The sequence below is a fragment of the Urocampus carinirostris genome, chromosome 10 (assembly GCF_059441175.1).
Source record: "Urocampus carinirostris isolate Australia breed hairy pipefish chromosome 10, RoL_Ucar_1.0, whole genome shotgun sequence".
Classification (NCBI taxonomy): Eukaryota; Metazoa; Chordata; class Actinopteri; order Syngnathiformes; family Syngnathidae; genus Urocampus; species Urocampus carinirostris.
The window spans coordinates 25212552-25234989 of record NC_142358.1 but is presented as its reverse complement, the minus strand read 5'-3'; the positions used below and the strand labels follow the sequence as shown (position 1 = coordinate 25234989).

Sequence of the window (22438 nt, the reverse complement as noted above, 5' to 3'; positions counted from 1 at the left end):
AAGTAATTTATCAAAAAATGTTGTATAAATTACAGTACTTTTATTTATAATTGAGTTTGCAAATTGGGTTTGTTATTTGGTTTCAATTAATAACAACGTATTTAATAAACAAATCCTCAAATTAATAGTTCTAATTCCTGTGGAAAACAAGGGATTATTGTACTACAATATATAAAACATAGTGTCTATGTTCCCAATCAACCACATTTGTGGTTTTGTAGCCCGGTTGATGTTAAGCGCTTTTGGGGCCAAAAGAGCAGAGGAGCAAAAGGCAGACGCAGTGGGAAAGATCGATTTGCATATTTCCATAATTTCCCTTTCTCTTAAGGATTTCGTATTCATTTTAGTATGTGCCTCAAGTATATCGATAGTGTGAAATGCATGTTGTTTGTTATGGAGGAGTGTGTAAAGGATTCTAGATAGAGGAATAATGCTTTGGTGCTTTAACAGAATAAGCAGTGTAATGATTGTGCTGTTAAATAAAGAACTAGATGCATCGATGTTCTTTGGCCCGGGACTACCAGTAAAAACATAATTCGAAACTGATGTGAAACTTATAGTAAGGGTTAGTTGGTGTAATACGGTACAGCAGCGCCATCTAACGGTTGCAAGATTTTTTCAACATTTACCAGCTGCTCAATAAAGGAACAAAATGGACATTCAAAAATGGAAAATTTTGCACATTGTGAATTTTTACACTCACCTATCTGTCTGGTAAAAATGCTGCAGTATTTAAAAGGAGCAGAAATTTTTGATATGGCGGATCAAATATAAGATTACACATTCTGTGATATGGCAAGGAATTTTGCTCATTACTATATATTTAGTCTTATTTTACGATTTATTCAATAAATAATTTTACACTAAAACAATACGTATATGTTTATAGGATCTCATTATTATTCCTGTTTTTAATTGAATCTAAAATTGTAAAATGTGAAAAATCACATTTAAATGGATTAGAATTATCTAAGAGAACAAAATATATTTCAATTTGAATGATAATTTTTACATTTTCCAACTTGATTTTCGTTTACGTTGCAGCTTGGCCGGGCACACACACACACATTATATATATTTATTAGAAATGTATTGATATATTTATTCCACCAACACAACTGCAACTTTGCAGTGAAATGCCCGATTTAACCTTTTCCATCAAGACTCCACAATATGGCGTTAAAACACGATTTCAACATCTCGCTTTATGATTTATGATTACTTCAACCCAAAAAGAGACTTTGGAAAGGGGCAAGGTTATCATTGCACTTCCTGACAGGCCCGAAGAGCACGTCGTCACTTGGGAAAAACAAAATAAGAGCAGCGGGAATGATTTAAAGTTTGCAAATGTGCTTCTTCTTCCTTCCCCCGCTCGGGAAAAACAAACACGTTACCGGTAATTTTAGAACAATTCCAGTGTAATCACTCGGTAGGGTGTTAAAGTATCCATCTGATATATGGGTGGTTAGTACACAGTCCCACGGTGCAGAGGTTTTGGGATTTAAGTCTAGCTACTGAAACCTCCACATGTGGAGTTTGCATGTTCTCCCCGTGCCTGTGTGGGTTTCCTCCGGGCACTCCGGAAATAGAGACAATGTTTTTTTGCAGGAAAATTGATAAATATCTTAAAAACATGTATAAAATTGGGGAAGAGAGTGCCACCAAATCAACAAATGGTTGTTGGTAGTACAGTTTTTTTCTACTATATTATAACGTATAGATGATCATTTTTAACATTTTGTTTAGCGGGTCATAATAAAAAGTCTTGACTGGTCGGGTGTTGCCCACAGGCTTTGGTTTTCCCACCTGTGATGGTAAGAAGAAGGGGCGTGGGCTCTAGTATTGCTCATTATATGTGTTGTCTTTCAATGTGCATTAGATGTTTTATAAGAAACAGACACTCACACAATAAATTCTAAGACGTTTTAATTTAGCAAATATCCATGTTAACTTTCCCCTTTACATGCACGTAGAATACATGTTAAAAATTACAATCTGTAGTTTCGCACATGGAATGTAAGAATAAAGTGTCTCAGTGCTATGACTGTTCCCTTGTACCACATTTTACAAAGACAGAATTCAAAAGATTGTTATTGCTGAAATCGCCAACAACTCCTAGGAGACTGCAGCCATATATTGAAAAATGCAAACTGTCAGTTAGATTTTAAGTCAACGTTTAAAACTTTGAAATGGGTGTTAAATTGTCGTGATGGATGAGGTTGTGCTCAGGAATGTCATTGAATGACCGTATTTTACAGACTATTAGGCACACCTCAAAACCCCGAATTGGCCAGAAATTTGAATCAGCACCTTATACGTGGACCGAATCGGAAAATACCGTACCATATTTGTGCAATTATTGATCGCTGACCACAATCGCATAACACTGATCGTAACGGGGATCGAACGGGATACCAATGGTAAGAGCACTAAATCCTAAACACAAGGCCACTCAGGACATGGTTGGTGTTTCACGATGTCATATCAATGGATGCAAAGAGAATCGAACTCCGATCGCAGAGCAGTTGTCAAATGCTGTCCACTAGATAATTAGGGATACAGATTGTACATAAAAATATATTAGGTCTCATGTCATTATCACACTTATTTAGTCACGGTACGAGATATGTTGGTGAAATAAGAAAACAAAGTGATTAAAAATCGGTGTAATATTTTGTTTAACATTTTCTCAGCTCAAACTAAGCATAGCACGCAACAAACTTTTTGGAATACGAGTGGCCATTATTTATATCTTTCAATGCGACCAAATTCCCTCCCACAATGACTTTCTCTTAATTCAGTTCAAAACAACCACATGACTTCCCAAAATGCCTTTCTCTTCGTTCAGCTCAGAATTTCATGCTTTTCGTAAACTTTACAAGTCGGTGATACGATGCTATATTTCAGATGTATGGCAATATTATCGTGGCCTAGCCCAATAATAACATCAACAATTTGCTACCTTGACTCAAAATAGTGATAATGAAATAAAAATCAATGCTTTTTCATGTCTAGTTTAATCCCTTGTGGTCTAGTGGATTAAATCCCGCCTGCATTCGGCCTGCTCCCCAGCGCGACCCGGGTTTAAGTCTCATCGCATCCAATGTTGTGCAATTGGGATCACTGATGTATCGCATCTGATCAATCAATGCACAAATACATTTTTTTGTTTTTGGGCAATGGTAGCCCTAATGTAATTTTACTTCCATACGCCTTGTAGTCTGGTGCGCCTTATGTATGAAAAAATAAATATTTCAAAAGACTAATTTTCGGGGTGTGCACCTAATAATCCGGGGCATTGTGTAGTGTTAAAATTACTGTATATCGGTGTGATACCACAACAATATTATAAACATCTCATTTAACATTAGGGAAAAAAACACATGATGACATTTTTGTTGACTTTGTTAACCTGCTTGACTATAACAGGCCTCATTGTAAGAAGTAGCATTAATAACATTGAACATGTCTCTTCTTACAAAAGAGAGAAAATTCTTCAAAGGGCAGAGAGGGTGACTGGAATGGTGGCCGCTGAAGGGACAGAACGCAGTGCTATATGTAACGTCCTCCCCATTATACAAAACCCGTACAAAATATCCTCCGTCTCCAATTTTTGGACCCTGATCATTGACAGGCTTCTGATCCTGGCGTCTCCGAGTTCCAGGGGGACTTTTCCACAGTTCAAACACCAGCCTTGCTGCAAAAGGGGGGAACTGAGCCTCCTCCAGTCCCAAGGCGCTCAACAACGGGGCCATGGTGACGTCGTGAGCCGAAGAGAGGGTGAAGACTTCCTCGCCTCCCATTTTTGGTGGCCGGTTTCCAGCAGCGGCCTTAGCTACTTTTTCCATTTTGGTGGCGGTTCTGTTGAGGTAGGGGTACATTGCCAAGATTGCATATTTACGGTACAGTCCAACTCTCCTGCGATCCGCTTCGTCGTCCAGTTGCTGTTGACGGATTGCGGAAAACTGCGCCATGGTTAGACACTCGCCTTTGCTGCCGTCTTCCTTGGTCAGGCACGGGAAAGAAAGCCCGTGGCACAGGTGGCACAGCAGGGAGTCTATTGGGTTCGCGGCACGCAGGTTGCGTGTCGGAACACCCAAAGCGCGTGCCATGTCAACGTACGTTCTTTCAAGCTCAGCGTTGCCTACTCGTAGTTGATATTGCCTTTTCTGGTCCTCCTCGAGGTAGCGGTTTCTGGCTGGGCAATCGCAGGCAGAGCTGCAGAATAATGTACTACCCTGGTGACGGACTGACAGCTTCTTCCAGTTGAATTCTGGGAGGAAGCCGTACAGAAAAGCCACGGCGCTTTGGAGTGTGCGGCTCTTGCTGGTGGTCTCCACCCAGACTTGTTTTGGGGACCAGTTTAAAGGGACTAGATTGTGAGGCTGGTACGCTTGACGGAGAATCTTCCCGTTGCTCAGGTGCTGCACCACACCTAAAGTGAAGCAAGATTCAAGATGGCCATTTATTGTCATTCAATCTAATCCAAACTACTTTATAAATCTCAAATTGTGTGTTCGTGTTCGTATGTGACTTATGGGCTCCGAAACAGCTAAACCTATTTTTGTAAACACTTTCACAGTCGTACCAGTTGTGAGTGTCTTTAGGTAGGTTTTGTGTCAAGGTACCCTCTATAAATACCAACAAAATTGATAAACATCTGCTTTTGTGTGGTCTGCTGTTATTGGGTCTCAAACGGTGGGATTTGTTGTTTAAGTAGAATATTTGGATTGGATAAAATTGAAGCAGAAAAGCAAGATCTTTTTTGGTTCTTATCAAGAAGGAGAGCAATTAATTAAACTCTCAAACATGAATATCATTATTTCCCCTCAAATAACTCTACTCATTTATTGATTAAGGTGCTTTTGACAGATTTAAAATTCAATTTCCAATCTTAAAAGGGCTGTGGAAAGTCTCAAGAGGCAAAAAAAATGAAGATGTTGCTTACCAGTTTGCGTGAGCTCCCCCATCTCACAAACATTGTGGTTGGGCAGGCGAGGGACAGATGCCAAAGGGGGTTCCCATCGCCCAAGCCTTCCCTTGCTCATGTGACTTATAAAGGTTTTGAGTAGATGGTGTGAAGGTTTCCTATAAAATATACAGAACATTTTCTGGATTACACTGTTCAACAGTTGAGCAAAAAATTATATATACATCCCACTTCATTGCTATACACAGAGTCAAACAAGCATTTTTTTCTGTTGCAGTTGCGCACTTATAAACCCCAAATTAGCCAGAAATTCAAAGGTGTGCCTCATAGGCCTCATATACCACAAAATACGATTAATACGATTGAAAATGCATACAGCTTTTATACATGTATTACCACACAACATTTTACGGTATACTACGTATTTGTCTAATGATTGAGCAATCAAAAAATATCACTGACACTAATTGCAAAGCACAGTGAGCAAAGGGAATTGTATCCTGGTCGCGTGGTGAGAGCACTGACAACCACTAAAACACCGGTGATACAGATGACATACGACAAGGCATTCAATATTATCTCATTATGATACTATTTTTACACGCAGTGCCAGGAACAAAAAAACAATAGAAATTTCGTCCTGATAATATAAATAAACGCAAAGTCCGATTCATCGTCAGATACACCCGAAGAGTAGTTTCCCTTATCATGCTTTTTAGCGTTCATTATTATATTTCAGGACACCTTTTTAGACTGATCAACTACGGCAAAAATATAATGTATATTGTAAGTGTATAAAAAGCGCCTATAAATACGGTAGATCTTACTGTAGTTTTAATTACATGTGCCTTATAGTCCAGTGCACCTTATATATGGAAAAGAAATGACAAAAGACTATTTTTGGGTGTGCACTTTATAATCCTGTGTCACATAGTGTGGAAAATACAGTACGTTTTCAACGATGCCAAGAAAAATCAATGAAAATGAAATTTAAAGAATGTTGATAGTGTATAAGACTGCTAAGGAAATCAAATTGTAGTTTTAACTGATCATATATAGAAAAAAATATATGTAGGTTTATCTTCAAATGATTTGATTTAATCTCCTCGGAAACGAGTACCTGTAAATTCCCCATTAAAGGCATGCAACTTTTAAATTCCCCACTAGGCGTCACTATAAGACACCCCGAACTGAAAATCATGGTAGAGTCTGCCACTGACATGGGTTGGCAGTTAGGTCACGTAAACATTTTATAGTAACATACAAAAAAATCTATTTGCTTTAGAAACGTATGTACACACAATCTTGCAAACTATAAGGAAGAACCAATAACAGGAGACTAGGAAAAACAGGCAAGAAGAGCAATTGTTGATCTGAAATGGCAAAAGACTGGAGATTATGGTTCAATTTAACAAATCCGTCAAAGCTGAAGCTCAACTCAGATTAAAAAACACAGAGGTGGGGGCATATGGGACAGTGCTCACAAATATGTCCGTGGTGACCATAGGTTTGTGTGTCACTTTTACACCATGAATAATAATGCACTCGAGTATTACATTAACGACAGCCGTATTGAGCTCATTTTCATTATGCTTTGCATGAGCACGCTCTCTAACAAATTTGCATTAGAGGCAAAAGGGTGGAAAACATGTGTTGGGAAGTTAAAATTATTTAACATGCCGGTACTTAACAGCAAAACAATCACATAGCAACTTAGTCAGAATAGAATAGAATAGAATAGGTCATCTGGTTGCTCCCAGTTACTTTTTGTAACAATAAATCAAACAAAGCAACTTTGTTGACTTGGGTAAAGAATAGCAGAATAGAAGAGAGGTGGCCAATCCAGCACTTTAGAGCTGCATGTCGTGCATGTTTTGGAGGTTTTTCTTCTCCAACTCAGGTGATGCAAGTTTTCAGCTTATTAACAAGCTATGTGGGAGCTTGATAAGGATCCAGGTTATCAGAATCACCTGTATTACTGAAGATAAATTCCAAAAACATGCAGGACATGTGGCTATAGAGGACTGGGTTGGCCACTCCTGGAATAGAATAATGTTAGAGCAACAGAAAGATTGTCTCATGCCATTCACTCAATGAGCTTCGGAGAAAAATCTCATACTTGATCTTCTTGTTCAGCTTGTATTTAGTGAACTGCTACAGACCAAACCTGAATAACATCCACGGAAGAACAATGGACTATAGCGTGGCATTAAATTGTGTAGGTGGGGATCAACAATTACATTAGTTTATGTGATTCTTAACCTAGGGACCAGCTCACACCCTCACACACAGGATCCATGTCAGCTGATGTGATTTAAAAAGCATGCAATAAAGTAATATTCAAATGTACATGCACACAATCACAACCTCTGTACCAACTCCACAAGGATTAGGCACAACCTTACTGCTGTAACTCATTCCAGTAAAACACTAGCAGACAATTATTTGGATTGTTTAATCAAAATTATAGTAGATTTAATAACGCATATTATACAAAAACAGAGGTGTAAATGTTCAATTACAAAGTCAAGTTTCCTAAGCTTAAGTATGTAGGTAGCACCGGCCGTTACAATGCCATTTCTGTTGATTTCTATGATACAAGTTGAGATAGAGAGCCAGTGCTAGGCAGTCTGCCAAACAGAAGTGCATGCTGTGCTTTGTGAACTTGGCTGCTCTAAGAAATATCCAATGTTATCAATAATTCTGTTGCATATGACTTTCACAGCCACATAGTTTGTTTGTTTGATAATTATGCTAATGGTAATTATTAATGTTGAGATTAAAAGGATTTCAGTAATCCATTATGCTAATTGAAAAAATAAATTCATGTCATTATTGACATTCACGGCTTCCTTATGTAGGAAATTAAAGTTCAAACTTCGAAAGCAATGTGTGGTTGAAAAGTGAAATCGCACTTTCTCCTCAAAATACACACTGTGCAAATGGTGTTACAGTATATTCGCAGGGGACGGGACGTCTGAACCTGAATACAGTCCCCAAAAAAGTTCACCACAGGCCTGCATTTTGAAAAGATCAGGTAGTAATCTGATGATCAGACGATGCTTGAGTGATAAATTCTCAAAATCAGGCCATATTAAAAATATTTCAGGTACATTGTTAAGACTGGTTGGAACACTGGAAAACATGACAACCACATGTCGAGTACATCTACAGTGATTTCAGACAAGTTACCCCACCTAACTTGCAGCAGGTTTTTCGTTCATTCTTTTATGGTACACTCATTCTTGATCAAGGTTCTTAAGTTATTACATTACAATCTAGGTGTACAGGTAGGTAAAAAAAGTGGAAAAAGTCATACAGCTGAAAGGCAGGAAACGGACAAAAAATAAAACCACCCATGTTGGAAGGTTGCCTCATAATGCGATGCCCAATAAACAAACACATTTTTAGGTTCATCAAAAACCCATGCCAGAGAATGACAACATTGTAATTTAAGCATTTACTGAACGGCCATTAAAACAGGTTCCACTACTGTAAGAACAGCATTTAGAAGTCAGTGTATCACCAGAAAGTGGAAACAGTCAAGAACAGGTTTCAAAAAGATATGCAATGTCTAATGACAATTGACTTATGTGGAGGAAAGAGCACTGCTGCTATAAATTCCTTAAACACATAGGGCAGCAGACAAAACTCAAAGGTCACTTCTTAGAACATTAAGTGAAATCAAGCCCACTGGACTGCTTGGTTATGTGCAGAAGAAATCCAGCAAGATCAATCAATCTCAGACACCAATCCCAACCCATAAAAACTGTACAAAAATTATATGGCATTATATGGTGTAGGTGTAGATTCGTGTGTGAACTCAATTAGAAAAATGACAAAAAGTGACACTGAACAATGTGGTTCAAACTATGCAAGACTGTTATAATAAATAAAATACACTTCTTATATCGATTTAGCAAATACAATAATGAGCAAATGCTATGTGTAAGCACATTTGATGTAAAATCATAACAGAATACTGTAAATCTTCCGGAAGTATCAATCAATAAGAGACAAGGCTAAGTGAGTACCTGGCAATGGACAAAGTGCAGTTGATGGCCGGCCGTTTGGTATTAGGTATGGAGTAGAGAGGGTAACGATCCCCATGGCGAATCATAACCTGGACGGACAGCAGTGTGTAGTCTGCTGGAATGTGACCTAATAGGGCACAATTATCAACATTACAGTTATCTTTAACAATTTAGGAAAAGTGTTTAAGTAGTAGTTCAACAAACGTGTTTCATTTAACAACAATATAAAATCCAATATTTGTGTAGTTTATGTAGCAGTAGATGTACTTAATGGCCAATTACAAAATAACTCCATTGGACAAGATCAAATGCCATGTATTTTGCCATTAAAACTCAAAAAAGGCATAACTTGTGAATAGTTTAAATCAGTGGTCTGCAACTTTTCCTGTACTGCGGAGCGGTCTGTCTATAATGTCATGGCCCGATAATAACATTAGGAATAGTCACAATACCAACCATATAAATAGGAATACGCCCACATCCACTGTGTAATCACTAGGCCACAAGGGATCTAGATAACATAGGAAAAGTAATTAGATTGTGTCTCATCATCATCACTCTATTTATAGTCACGGTACCACATTGTACGACACTGTTTTGGCTACACCTTTTCCCATAATGATCCGTAACAACGTTGTACAGCATGGCACCAAGTAAAAGTACGATGATGATGAGATAAATCTCATGCCTTTTCATTTGTAATCAACAAACCTAGTAGCCTAGGGGTTAGGTTTCAGCAATGTCACTACTCTCACTGCTGCAATCCGGGTTAGATTCCAGTTGAATGCACTGCTAAACAATCATTGCTCAATTGCAGTGATATACTACCTTAAATCATGATATGATGCGCATCCAAACTTTGAGTTAAATTTTAGTGAAAAAAACATGCATGTTTACACGAATAAATTCAGTATGAGCAAAAAATAAGGCATTTATTTTTCTTTCTGTGCAGTCTGGTACCATACGACCCACGTCCCGGTGGTTGCCGACCACTGGTTTAAATGACTCTTCATTGGTTGCCATGCCATGTCATTGTAGTACCTTCCCAGGCTTGTTCAGTATGTCTGGGGGTGTTGCAATAAGCATATCCTTCAGGGATGGAGTCTGGTGTCTGACTTTCGTCCATTGTGATCACCCGTTTCCTGGTCTTGGCCTGAGTGTTCTGAGGAGCTCCACCTGTATTTTGGCGAGCTCTCTCCTCCACAAGAGGGGTTGCAGGGATTAGATTGACTGCAAAAAAAAAAAGAAAGAAAAAAAGAAAGAAAAATGAATTATAAAAAAATACAACTGACAGTATTCTATACAATCAGGTGAAAATGTAAAACATCAACTTTTTTTTTTTTTTTAGTAAAATGAAATCCATGTATTATGGAAGGGATCGTAGATTAATTTCCATGTCAACATTTGAACAAATCGAAACCTTGAACTGCTCCTTGGTGCGTTGCCTGCACACTAATCATTTGGGATCCCCGTGAGATAATCCAAAAGGATACAAAGAATGGTCACTCTGGAAGGGGGATTACCTCATGTGAGGTTTCTTCTCAAGGTTTCTTCATTTTCCTCATGCTGAGGTTTCTGAGTTTTTCCTTGCCCTCATGTAGGTTTTAGATCAGAGGATGGTGTAATAGGCTGTAGTTTGTAATAGTCTGTGGTCTCTGCAGCCCTTTCAGACTCCTTGTGATTAAGGGCTACACAAAAAAACATGACTTGACTTGACTGCATGGCTGCATAACATTGTGTCTTTAAAAATGTCCCCTCTTCTACCACTGATCAAGTAAAGGTGTGATTTTTTTTTAGACTTTAAGAGGTAGACTAAAAGAAAGATAAGAATTTCCTCATTGTGTTGTCTCAGCACGTACCAAAAAACAGTCGTGTATACAAGTATAAAAATGGATGCTATGTTGGATTTCGGCTGTAAATTAAATTACAACAAAGATAAATCCCTTGTAAAGGAAAATAAACTACATTACTTTCTCAGTAGTGATAATGGACTAATAAGCGATGGATTCCATGCAATCATTCTGTTAAGTCTAGTGTAAATCATTGTCATGTTTTCAGGCTTTGATGAATAGACATTTCACCAAAAGTTAAACAATCTGTATGATATATATAATAAAGCATTAGATTTCACAACACACATTTTATATCATGTTTATCTGAATAACTCTACATAGCAATATCGTAATAAAGCCTTCATATAAACGTTTGACATTAAGAAGAGAAAACAAACGTGTTGTATACTATACACATGACAACAATCACAAATGGCTCTATGAATAATTTCAAGCAAGTGCATTCCAAAGAAAATCATATCAGAAATAGACTTGGAAGAGGATAACTCTTAAGGATAGTTCTGAATTATTTACATGCTTTCTTCTAACCTACCCATGACGAGCGAGAGGAGAAAGCGTACTGCAACAGCGGAGACCATTTTGTCGACTGTTAAGCCACAGGGACCAGTTACAGACACTGTAGTCTATTCAGAACCTTAGCCAGTTTTGCTCTACATTCTGTGCCCCATACACTGACACCCCGCCTACCAATTGACAGGCGCCTGCAAAAACTAAACAAACTTTTGCAAACAGCTCAGTCCAGGCACACATAAGGGCTTTTGTCAAATCCTAACCAACATGATGAATGGCTAAACTCACACAACAAAACCCCGCTCTATCCCACAAAACAATTACATTTCGAGATTTCAAACAAATTGTCACATCTATCGTAGGGGAATGCCTATCTATGATGACCCCACATAAACGTGGCATAACCTGAGAAGAAGTTATGTATCATGTAAAAAACATGCAGCTTTGACTAACGGAAGCGTCAGATTGTTTGTAAATGTGCTATGGCGAATTAGATTCACCTGTTAAGTACTCAATGAAGCCCATCAAGACAGTGTATCAATGGATTTCTTTATGCTGTCACAGTCCTAACGGATTTTGGCTATTTGCACTCCTGATAGGAAACAGTTGCCTATGGATTTAAAATGAAGTGGTTCAGAAAATAGATTGCCTGAAATACAATGGGTTAGATTTAACATCTGAAGCCAGAGCCCGCCCCAAAATTCAGGTCTGGCCTAAAATGTCAATCTTTACTTTCGGGTTTTAGCCAGGCTGGACTTCTCTCTTGTTGACTTTTTTTCCACCAGTCATTGTTCTTTGTTTCTTTGCGCAATGTATTCCGTCCCCCTTTTCCAGAAGGCACCGTCTGCACTCTTGGAGGAGAACCCCTTATTCTTCTCCCAAGTCAACACAAATAAAATATGAAAATTTGGGTTCGGGCTTCAATACCTGCGAGCCAGGTTGGGTTGGGTTGGATTTTTTTTAGGGCCGATCATACCTCTACCATAGTTTCTGTTGTTTGATGCACTGATCAAAGCCATGCCCAAAAAAAAATAAAGCTGAGCAAGAACGACAGCGAGAGCAATAGAGAGAAAGAGAGAGAGAACAAAAGCCTCACATGATGAAGAAATGGGACAGAAACTTAGCAAGATGCAGAGAGGATGCAGATCATTTGTCCAGTCACAGTACAGTATGAAAGATGCTATGATATGAATCTGCATCGGTCATCTCAAGTCAAAGGGTGCTGGCTGATTGGCGTGAAAACTGGCTGCCCTCTGTCCCCATCTCGCGCAGTCGTGAGAGCGGTGCAGATGGTTGGGAAGCATTGGCTTTTGTTGTTTTTTTAATTTATTTTATTTTTCTATTTATTAATCTCTTACGTTGAGTGGCCAATTGTCTCAAGTATTGGCTGCCTGAGACATTTCTTGATTAACCACTCAACGTTCCAGTAAATTTGCCTAAAAGCCCAATTCAAGACGTACTCAAAGTAAATTGAATACGGTTCTTGAACTGTTTGGAGAATGTGGACTGTTTTGGACTCTTTTGGAAAGCAACACACTGAAGTTTTGTCCCAAACTGAAATAATCACTGCAAGTGCTACTATCATTAAGTCATCCGAGTTGGTTAAAATTAAAGAGGCCAAGATAATTAAAGACAGAAAGTAACAATAACCCGTACACAATACAGAAGATGTGAGGACGTCCTACCTTGACAGGCATAAAGTAGAAATATCCACAAAACTATTTTTACATTCTCACATTTTGAAAGCAATTGCTTGTGGCCCTTTCATATGAAAAAAGAGAATAATATAAGTGTTCATTTATATGTGTGCTTAGTACTGGAACAAACAGCTTACCAAAACCCCTTCGGCCTCACCTAAATTACTCCCCATGAATAAAGGGCATGAGATGAGAGTTTTGAAGTTTGTGTGGCTTTATCTAATTACCGCTCCCCTGTAAAGATTCAATCTCATCGATATTATAGTGCAGGGGTGGCGAACAAGTTTGACACAAAGAGCCAAAATTTTCAACTGTGAGAGTCAAAGAGCCACACCACGCAATGAACTGCCATGAGAGACAGACACACACAAACACACCACAATTAAACACATTATTTCCCAAAACACACTTCTCTCCTTACAATACAACAAGTATTGTTCTTGTGTTGATTTCAAGGAAGTGTCCACCCTTTATACACACAAAAAAAACTAAACATGAAACGAGGCAAAGAGCCACAGTATATAGAAAATATGATGAGGCAAAGAGCGGCATTTTTATTGGCCAAGAACCGCATGCAGCTCTAGAGCCACGTGTTCGCCACCCCTGTTATAGTGCTTGTCTATTAGAGCATGGTGACAATCTCTATTTATGTGAAAGGAGTTTCCCTGCATTCATTTAGAAAACAATGCCTCCTGGTAAGTAGAGTATCTATTGTAAACAACATGCTGAACAATAGCTAAATGTTGAAAACCAATTATAGTACAAAAGGGGGCATTCCACAGTAGATGTGATGAGGCCACTGCATTTCTCTATTGAAGAGAAACCAGAAATACTCTCACGGTACATTTTTAGAATATCAAAAGAGAACTTGAAAAAAAGTATGTGACTTTTTAATTAAGAATCACATACATTTTTATGATTAGAAGACAAGGGGGGTGTATTGACATGCAAAATACTAGCCAATTGTAATAAATTAGCAACTTAGTATACGGTAAGGGATGGATGATGGATGGCAAATCTAATCAATAATGTTTTAAGACATTAAGCCGACAAAGAATTGTGTCTGGTTACACAATAGTTTGGTCTGTGTTTAATCACTTTTAAGTCATTGATTAAGGAGATCAGATGCAGTTATTATCTAGCTGTTGTTTAGTAGATACTGAAATTTAAATTGAAAAAAAAAAGCGGGCTAAGGACGAGAAGAGTCCAAAATTGTGTTGGTTCTAATTGAAATGTTGGCAAAGTACAGTCATAACATTTAAATGTTATGAAATATTATGATATTATAAAAGGGTACTTACAGTACTGGACGCTGAAACTGATGATGGCCAGAGCTGCCCCGGTCAGCACCAGCAGGAGGAGGAAGAATTTACGAGCCGACATGATGTCACGTGATTGGTCCACGTCCCTGTCCGTCAGCCATGCAGCCTTCAGCCAGTACCTGCAGTCTTAAATCATAGATTTCAGTTAATTCTTAACAGTTTGGAATAGATCTGTAGCAATGGCTTTAAGACAGAGGCAGAAGTCTTTACCAAACATCAGGAATTCAAAAGAAAAATGTTGAGGTCACGGAAAAAAAAAGACGTGCACAAGTGAACCAAACTCAACAATAGTAATTGTGACACGACTACAATTCCCCAACAACTTCATCCGTTTAAGCTGCCTTGAACTCATTGTTGTGCACCAACAGCAATTCAATGCATTTTATAACTCAAAAAAGCCAATATCACTCACATATAACATGTCACGAAAGCCAACAACTCATACATCATCTTTTCGCTTCATCTATCCAGCTATCAATATACCAAAGCCATACCCCGGCTAGTGGGAGGTGGCTCAAATTCACCAACATTCATTTCCCTTTGCTCTTCCCATCTTGACACTGAACATTAAACCCATAGCTCAACAAGTTGCTGTGCCATGCAACCCTTCATCAGAAGAAAGGCCCGAACAGCATACACTGGTTTACCCCCTCCACATCATATGTGTTGATAGCAGTCATTCTTAACAATCCTTCACGATTCACTTATATCCCTTGCACACACTATTGCATCTATTGAACTAACTGATCTCACATCCAAGGCATGTTTCACCCCATCCATACAACCATATTTAGATTTTCCTCTCATTCTATTTCCAACCACTTATGCACTACATACTCTTTTAGCCAAACGGCCTTCATCTGTTCTTTCCAAATGTCCAAACCATCTCAAATGATATTCATCAACTCTCTCAGTAAACTATCTCACCACACCAGTTCTTCTCCTAACTTCCTCGTTGCTCAACTTATCAAGTCATGTCACAACACACATACTACGCAAACATCTAATTTCATAGACATTTAACCTATTACGCTCATTTAATCTAAAACTGCATTGCTCTGAGCCATACATTACTGTTGGTACCACCACACCTTCAAACAATCCTTGCCTTGCATGCATTTGTAGATCTCTACAATTGAACAATCCATTCAGCACACCCATTGCCTGCACCCTTCACCAACCTTCTTTTTCACATCCTCTTCCAAACGAATGCCTGCTGCTACATACGAACTCAAATACTTAAAAAAAACACCCACCTCCTGCATCTTTACACCATTCAACAAAATATTTAATCCACCTAACTCACCACCTCTTAAACAGCTTGTTACCTTACTTTTGTCTGCATTCACCTTAAGCTTCCTTCTCTTACACACTCCACTACCAAAGCACTCCGTCCTGCTGCAGTGTCATCCACCAAAGCAGTGTCATCTGCAAACAACAGCTAACTTGCATCCAACACACCCTCACACACTATACCAGCTCTCCCCACTCTTACATGACCCTCAGGTACCACTACATCCATATACAAATTGAACAGCAAAAAACATGAAACACCCTTGCCTCAACCCCATTTTTACCGGAAACCACTCGCTCACTCCACTGTCCACTCTCACAAAACCTCTACTATCCTCATACAAGCTTTGCACAGCATATAGTAAACCTGCCACCCACCACATATATCCTCAACACTTGCCACAATGCTTCCTGGTTTATCCTGTCATATCATTTCTCTAAGTCAATAAATGTCCAATACACCGGTCATCCATTCGCTATATACTTTTCACACAAATGCCTTACTGCAAAAATCGGATCCGTACATCCCCTTCCTCTTCTAAACCCACACTGTTTCTCCCGAAGTACTCCTTCTGTCTTATCCCTTATTCATTCCAGAGTTCATTTCTCTCTTCCTCACATCTCTCAGCACCTAGATTATACATTCATAAAAAACCCACATCTTGCTTGCCCACTTCACGTTTACACACGTGACCCAACCATGTGACGACACAATGACGGACGGTAGTAAACCTTGGACGAGGCCAGTAAACAGCGATACTATTTAACACCGTTGGCAATGACGAGTCAAACGAATACTGTGCAGTTGTCAGAATGAGGTGGCTCAACTTGTTGGAGAGCACAATGGGCACCATTTAGAGAAACTGGGGATAGCATTAGCAATGCTTGCTTCCCCCTGAAATATTCACAGATCTAAACAAATCGTCTAGTCTACCTGACTTCACTCCAGAGGATCTGTACCACTATATCGTAAATGGAGTATCCACATACACCGGTGCTGATCCAAAAGCTTAAAAAAGTCTGGATGGACCAGTTCTCTGTAGCTGGTATGCATTGATGTGCTTGGTTTTGCTGAAAAATTCACCTCAAGTGTGAAATGTAGGGGGACATTTCAAACGTGCAAACGTTACTAAAATGAATTTGTATCCAAGGTTTTTGTGGAATGTAATAGAACAGTAAAGCACAGGGCATTTTCACCTTGTATATAAATCACTTTTGAGCACGTTGAAAATATTTATTTAGGCGAAATTACGTTTTGTCTTCTGAACATTCTTCTCCCATTTTATCCGTTGATAATTTAGCAGTTCATTTTGGCGTAATGAGCTTTATGGTAGAGCAAATAACACTTTTTAATACATTTGATATTCGGAAGATTACTGTTTTGAATCCCTAAAAAAAAAGCAGCTTATTAACGCAGTAAGACATGGCAAAGGTAAGGCAGCAACGAAGCTAGTTAGCTCTAGCAAACTTGTATTGAGTATCTTTGACCTGAGTTGTACCTACTTAACATTGAATTGCTCGAAAATACATAATACATACCTTCTAAAAAATGTTCGCTGCAAATCCGTGAATACTTGAGGGCTGAAAGTGTTGTGCTTCAGCACACCAGTCCCTCCGTTTGACTGCAGATAATCATTGTCATCTTCTGTTTTCATCAAAAGGAATAAAATTCCAAACCAGTTTTAGAAACAGCAATAAACCAGCATGATTAAAAAGTGGTGGTTATACTCTTCTGTTGTGGTTATTGTTATTTGTTTCAACTCAACTGCCAGAAAATGCAACTGACGTGCCAAGGGTCAATTATATAATCACAGACTCACAAACCCGCAGGTGTTATTATTTTATTTTAAACAAAAGAACTGCACAACTCACAGCAGATAACCCGTCACAAAATAAAACCAAACTGGAACACCTGGCCTGTCCTCGTATCATTCAACAACACGGATGCAAAGTAAGGGATGATGTTACTCAGAACACGTGACAGACTTGGGTAAGACACTGAATCCCTAATGCCCCCAAATAAGCAGATCGGCGCCTTGCATGGCTGCTATTGGTGTGTAAGTGTGTGTGTGAATGGGTACGTGTGAAGCACATTGTAAAGCGCTTTGGGAGGTCTTCATCGACTTGAAAAGCGCTATATAAATGCAGACCATTTACCATTTACTTAATCTCAAGCCATTTTTCTTGAAAAACACCTTTAGTTGGTTATCAATAGTAGCTGTTGAAACTATGAGGTTGTGAAGGATATGCACATTTAACATAACTGGATTCCTCACAAACAATCACCTTGAGGGTGAAAATGATTAAACATTAGCGTACATGGCCAAAAAAACATGATTAAAGACAATGATGACAATAATCAAATATTAGCATACATGGCCAAAACCCATGATGAAAGCCTTTTTTTGTGAAGCTACATTTGGATTTCAGCTTTGAATCCCAACATTAATACCATGGTATCTAGAGCCAGAGGTATCTCCAGCTACGTGACATAGGGTCTCCAGTGTTAATCGAGCCTCTATTCAAATAAGCGACTGCATGCTGGACCAGTGTTGAAAAACACAATGATGACAATAATCAAATATTAACATACATGGCCAAAAACCCATGATGAAAGCCTTTTTTGTGAAGTTACATTTGGATTTCATCTTTGAATCCCAACATTAGTACCATGGTGTCTAGACCTAGACGTATCTCCATCTACGTGTTATAATGCCTTCAGTGTTAATCAAGCCTGCTTTCATATAAGCAACTGCATGCTTGGCTAGTGTTGAAAAACACTTTATTTCATAGGATGGATAGCTTATTTGTTTTAACGTTTCTTTATTTACACTTGAAGATTCCTCTAGATTAAGGAAGTTATTTTCCATTGACCTCTAACCTTAAAAGCCACACATGCATTCTGTATCCAAAAATAATTGTTGTCACAGTGAAAATAGAAAGTTGAAAATGATGCTCACAGAGGAAGGAAAAAACACTGCAGTAAATGTAGCTCGCCGCAAGAAATACCCTACTATTAGTAAGTCTAAACATAGCACAAGTCTGAAAAAGTGCCATCAAATGATGATGGCTTCCAACCAAGCCCCTTTTTTTGCAGACATACATGGCACTGGATGATGCAGTACAACTCCTTCCAGCGTGCCAAGGTGGTCTAGGACAAAGTTATTTTACCTTGACCCAAATGCCCACCTTCGTGAATAAGGTAACAGATCACCACTAGGCTTGAACTGACAAAAAATATTCGGGAGGAGAAAAAAAACTTCATGACCTCAACAAGAATTAAACAACATTCACATAAAATTACTGTAAAAGGATTTGGAATAAACATGACCAAAATGATGAGGCGTATGAATGCATTACAGAAAGTAAAAAATCTATCTATCTATCTATCTATCTACCTTGGTCATATCCCTCAAGAGGGGTGACCGACAGCAAGACACACACATACAATAACAAAGAAAATAAAAGGGAAATAAATAGCAAAAAACACACACAAATTTTTGGACCATGCCCAAACACCCAAACAAGTTAGGCACCTCGGCACCCAAGTTGGTCATGCTTTCATCCCTCCAGATGAAATGGGACACCAGAAAGCGGCCATGTCACTCGGGTCAGGGTGACACAACACACTCTTTTGTTCAACAGCAGGGCCCGACAGCTTTCACTGGTTTACCCGTGCCGCATCATCCTTAATAACGCGTCCACAATCCCACTATCCTTTCACAACACCTCTCCACTCCTTTCTATCACCAACAAGAGCTCTAGCTTCCATTCCAAAGTAAAAAATAAATTTGAAAAAAAAAAATAATAATAATAATAACAGGAGTCCTGGTAATATTAGTAGCTCTGGCTTGTGAACCTGCATTTTTTTTCACGGGGGGATGTGCTAAATGTTATTGCAATGCTTTTCCTTGTACTATTTCACAGGTGTCAAACAGGCGGCCCGTGGGCCTGACCGCCTAGGGTTTTTATCCGGGTTGTAAGACACCACTGAGAGAGGCGCAAGAGGAAAACGAACTGCAGTTTTAAATATGTCTACTTTATGTCACCCGAGCCAGGCACCGCTTCCAAAACAACTGTAGTAGTGTATCTCTCTCTCTCTCTCTTTTCTTTAATTCTTGTTCTCTTTCATATTCGTTGTCTTTCCCTTTCTAACTCTAATTTCTCTTTCCCTCTTTCTTTTTCATCCTCTCTATCTCTCATTTTTCCCTTTTTTATTTATCTCTTGCTCTTTTTTATCATCACTCCCTTTACTTCTCTTTTTCATGCTCACGGTTTTTTCTCCCTCTTTCTCTCACTGTCTTGTTCTATTCTTTCATACTTTAAATTTCTCTGTCTTTCTCACTTCCTTTCCCTCATTATTCCTTTCTCTGATTTCTGTCTCTTTCTCTTTTTTATTTCTCTTTCTCTATTTTTCTGTATCTATTGCTCTCATTTTGCTCTATTTCTCTCAATCTTTCTCCCTTTTTCTGTCTTGCTTACGTTCGCCCTCTCTCTCTAACTCTGTCTTCCTAATTATCTCTCTCTTTCTTTGAGTGCTATGTATAATCTTGTTGCAAAAATCTGTCTGTGCGTTGTTGTCAATGACAATAAAGACAATTCTAATTCACCAACCCTCGCCCACTACCTCTCGGTTCTGCTTTCCTCTGCTAGGTGCTAAATGTCCCTTAAAACAAGGACTAACAGGCTCAGAGACAGTTTCTCCCTCAGGACCATCACCACCCTAAATAAGTGCACACAACTGTGAAAAAATATATTTCTTGAGATTATATAGAAAAATGGGTTTTCATATCTCATGTCCCAACTTATTTTGGAATTGCCTCGATATGTCATTGCAAAACTTTTTCATTACACTATTGTTCTCATACACTTACAACTTGAGCCAGTCTCCAAGCAATACACTGTAAATGTTTTTGTCTATTTATCCTGGCATTATTTTTATCATGCTTTTCTCTATCAAGTCTTTTATTTTTATTATGATTAAAATTTTGGCTTTCATGGAACATTGTCGTCAACGGTAAGAGAATTAAACATGTGAAAATATTGCAGACTCTTGTGTTTATAGTAAACTATTAGTCTTTACATTGTACTTATTACAACTTGGGCCAGTCTCCAAGCACTACCTTGAAGTTGTTTTAAATGTTTATTCATCCTGACATTTGTTTATCTATTTTTTCTAGTTTAAGTCTTTTTTTTTTTCGTGATTATCCTAGAGCAGGGGTGGCGAACATGCGGCTCTTGGCCAATAAGAATGCGGGTCTTTGCCTCATCATATTTTCTATATACTGTGGCTCTTTGCCTCGTTTTATGTTTAGTTTTTTTCCCCTCTTAAAACTTGGGTGCCGAGGTGCCTGACTTGTTTGGGTGTTTGGGCAATTGGGTTGGCCGTGGTCCAAAAAATTTTGTAGTTTTTTTTTTTTTGCTATTTATTTCCCTTTTATTTTCTTTGTTGTTGAGTGTGTGTGTCTTGCTGTCGGTCAACTCTCTTGAGGGATATGACCAAGGTCGATAGAATAAAATGCACTTGAATCCATCAGAGTTAATAACAAATAAAGAAATCATATTTTGAAATTAATTTGGCAGATTTGTTGTTTTTACGCTGCTCCGGACACATAACTGACAGCCAAAAACGTACATTGTACGGCAAAACCGTACAGGTCCACAGTTATGCAGTTAAAAATATCGGCTCTTTGTGTCAAACTTGTTCGCCACCCCTGTCCTAGAGTGTCGTACCTAGTCTTGTTGTAAACGTTGCTATCAATGGCAATAAAAAGAATTCTTATTATATTAATAGATGACTAGACACTGCAGGACGATAGCTTGGATGGGCTCCAGCACCCCTGCGACCCTACTAGGGATAAGCGGTGCCGATAATGGATGGATGGATGTCACACTGCATAGTGCATACACGATTACAATTCGGAGAAAATCGATGGCGCTGGGTGTTTAAATTCTTGTTCCGATACAAAATGAATAAGCACGTAGCCCTGTATGTAACACACATAAAAAAATAAAGAGTATAATTTTTTTGTTCAACACAGTCATGTTGATGAGACATGTTACAATATCGGGTTTTCATTGATTCCTCACACTGGTGACACGCTGGCCACTAGAGCAATTAAATATTGATCTTATATTGTATTTGATATGTATTTTTTTAATTCAAAATGAAAGATATGTGATAGACAGTTTTGTTCAAGACTAGCAGCGTCCAACGGTGAGTATGCCAAGCTCAGTGAACCATCGCTGACGTGTCTGGAGTTACCACTTACTGTTAGCTTGTTAACAAGCGAAATGCTAGCTTGCGAAATATATTTTAGTTTTAAATGCTAGAAAACACAAATATTGCTTATTTTTTACCCCGATGTCCAAGAAAATGTGCAGCATCTCTTACATTTTCAATGTGTGGAACCCGGCGTGTTCGTATTTACGTCAACAACTAGATACATTGCGATAGAGAAATCCTTCACCATGCCACCTAACATATCTCATTGCAGCTATTAAGCATTTCAAAATATTACAACAAAAAGGTTCAAATGAATAGATTAGCACCTCACCTGCAGAAACTGGACGACTTACTCTCACGGAACGATAGTACTACTGTACACTGTCTGTGTTTCTTTGACGACGACGATCAGTGTCAAGTGTCAAGTTACCGTTGACATTGAGCCACTTCTTTTTCCGCTCTCAAATGTAATAGTAAATGGTATAAAGAGAGATTATGTACGCAACAAATTATTGTTTTTAATATTTAATTGAAATAATATTTGTAGTACTTATATATTAAAAATACAATAAT

At 38.5% G+C, this 22438-nt stretch overlaps 1 protein-coding gene across 2 annotated transcripts; it reads right to left on the bottom strand.

Moving 5' to 3' along the window:
• Positions 1-1909: 1909 nt before the first annotated feature.
• pxylp1 (2-phosphoxylose phosphatase 1) lies at positions 1910-22312 on the bottom strand. 2 transcript variants are annotated; one of them, XM_088346378.1, is made up of 7 exons: positions 22197-22296; positions 17179-17284; positions 14326-14472; positions 10006-10194; positions 8965-9091; positions 4949-5088; positions 1910-4435 (listed from the first exon to the last, which is right to left on the bottom strand). In XM_088346378.1, exons 3-7 carry the CDS (start codon positions 14405-14407, stop codon positions 3408-3410), a joined length of 1566 nt encoding a protein of 521 aa, XP_088202504.1. In that variant the 5' UTR covers positions 14408-14472; positions 17179-17284; positions 22197-22296; the 3' UTR covers positions 1910-3407. The 2 variants fall into 2 exon arrangements, with proteins under 2 accessions (XP_088202504.1, XP_088202503.1); XM_088346377.1 differs by lacking the exon at positions 17179-17284 and having other exon boundaries at positions 22197-22312.
• Positions 22313-22438: the final 126 nt, after the last annotated feature.

What these genes read in the sequence shown, in the direction of transcription:
- pxylp1 (XM_088346377.1), bottom strand. Translation starts at nt 14,407, where the DNA reads ATGTCGGCTCGTAAATTCTTCCTCCTCCTGCTGGTGCTGACCGGGGCA. An exon ending in CAGTTTCAGCGTCCAGTACT is followed by an intron (nt 10,195 to 14,325) that starts GTAAGTACCCTT and finishes TTTTTTTTGCAG; the next exon opens with TCAATCTAATCCCTGCAACC. An exon ending in TGCACTTTGTCCATTGCCAG is followed by an intron (nt 5,089 to 8,964) that starts GTACTCACTTAG and finishes TATATTTTATAG; the next exon opens with GAAACCTTCACACCATCTAC.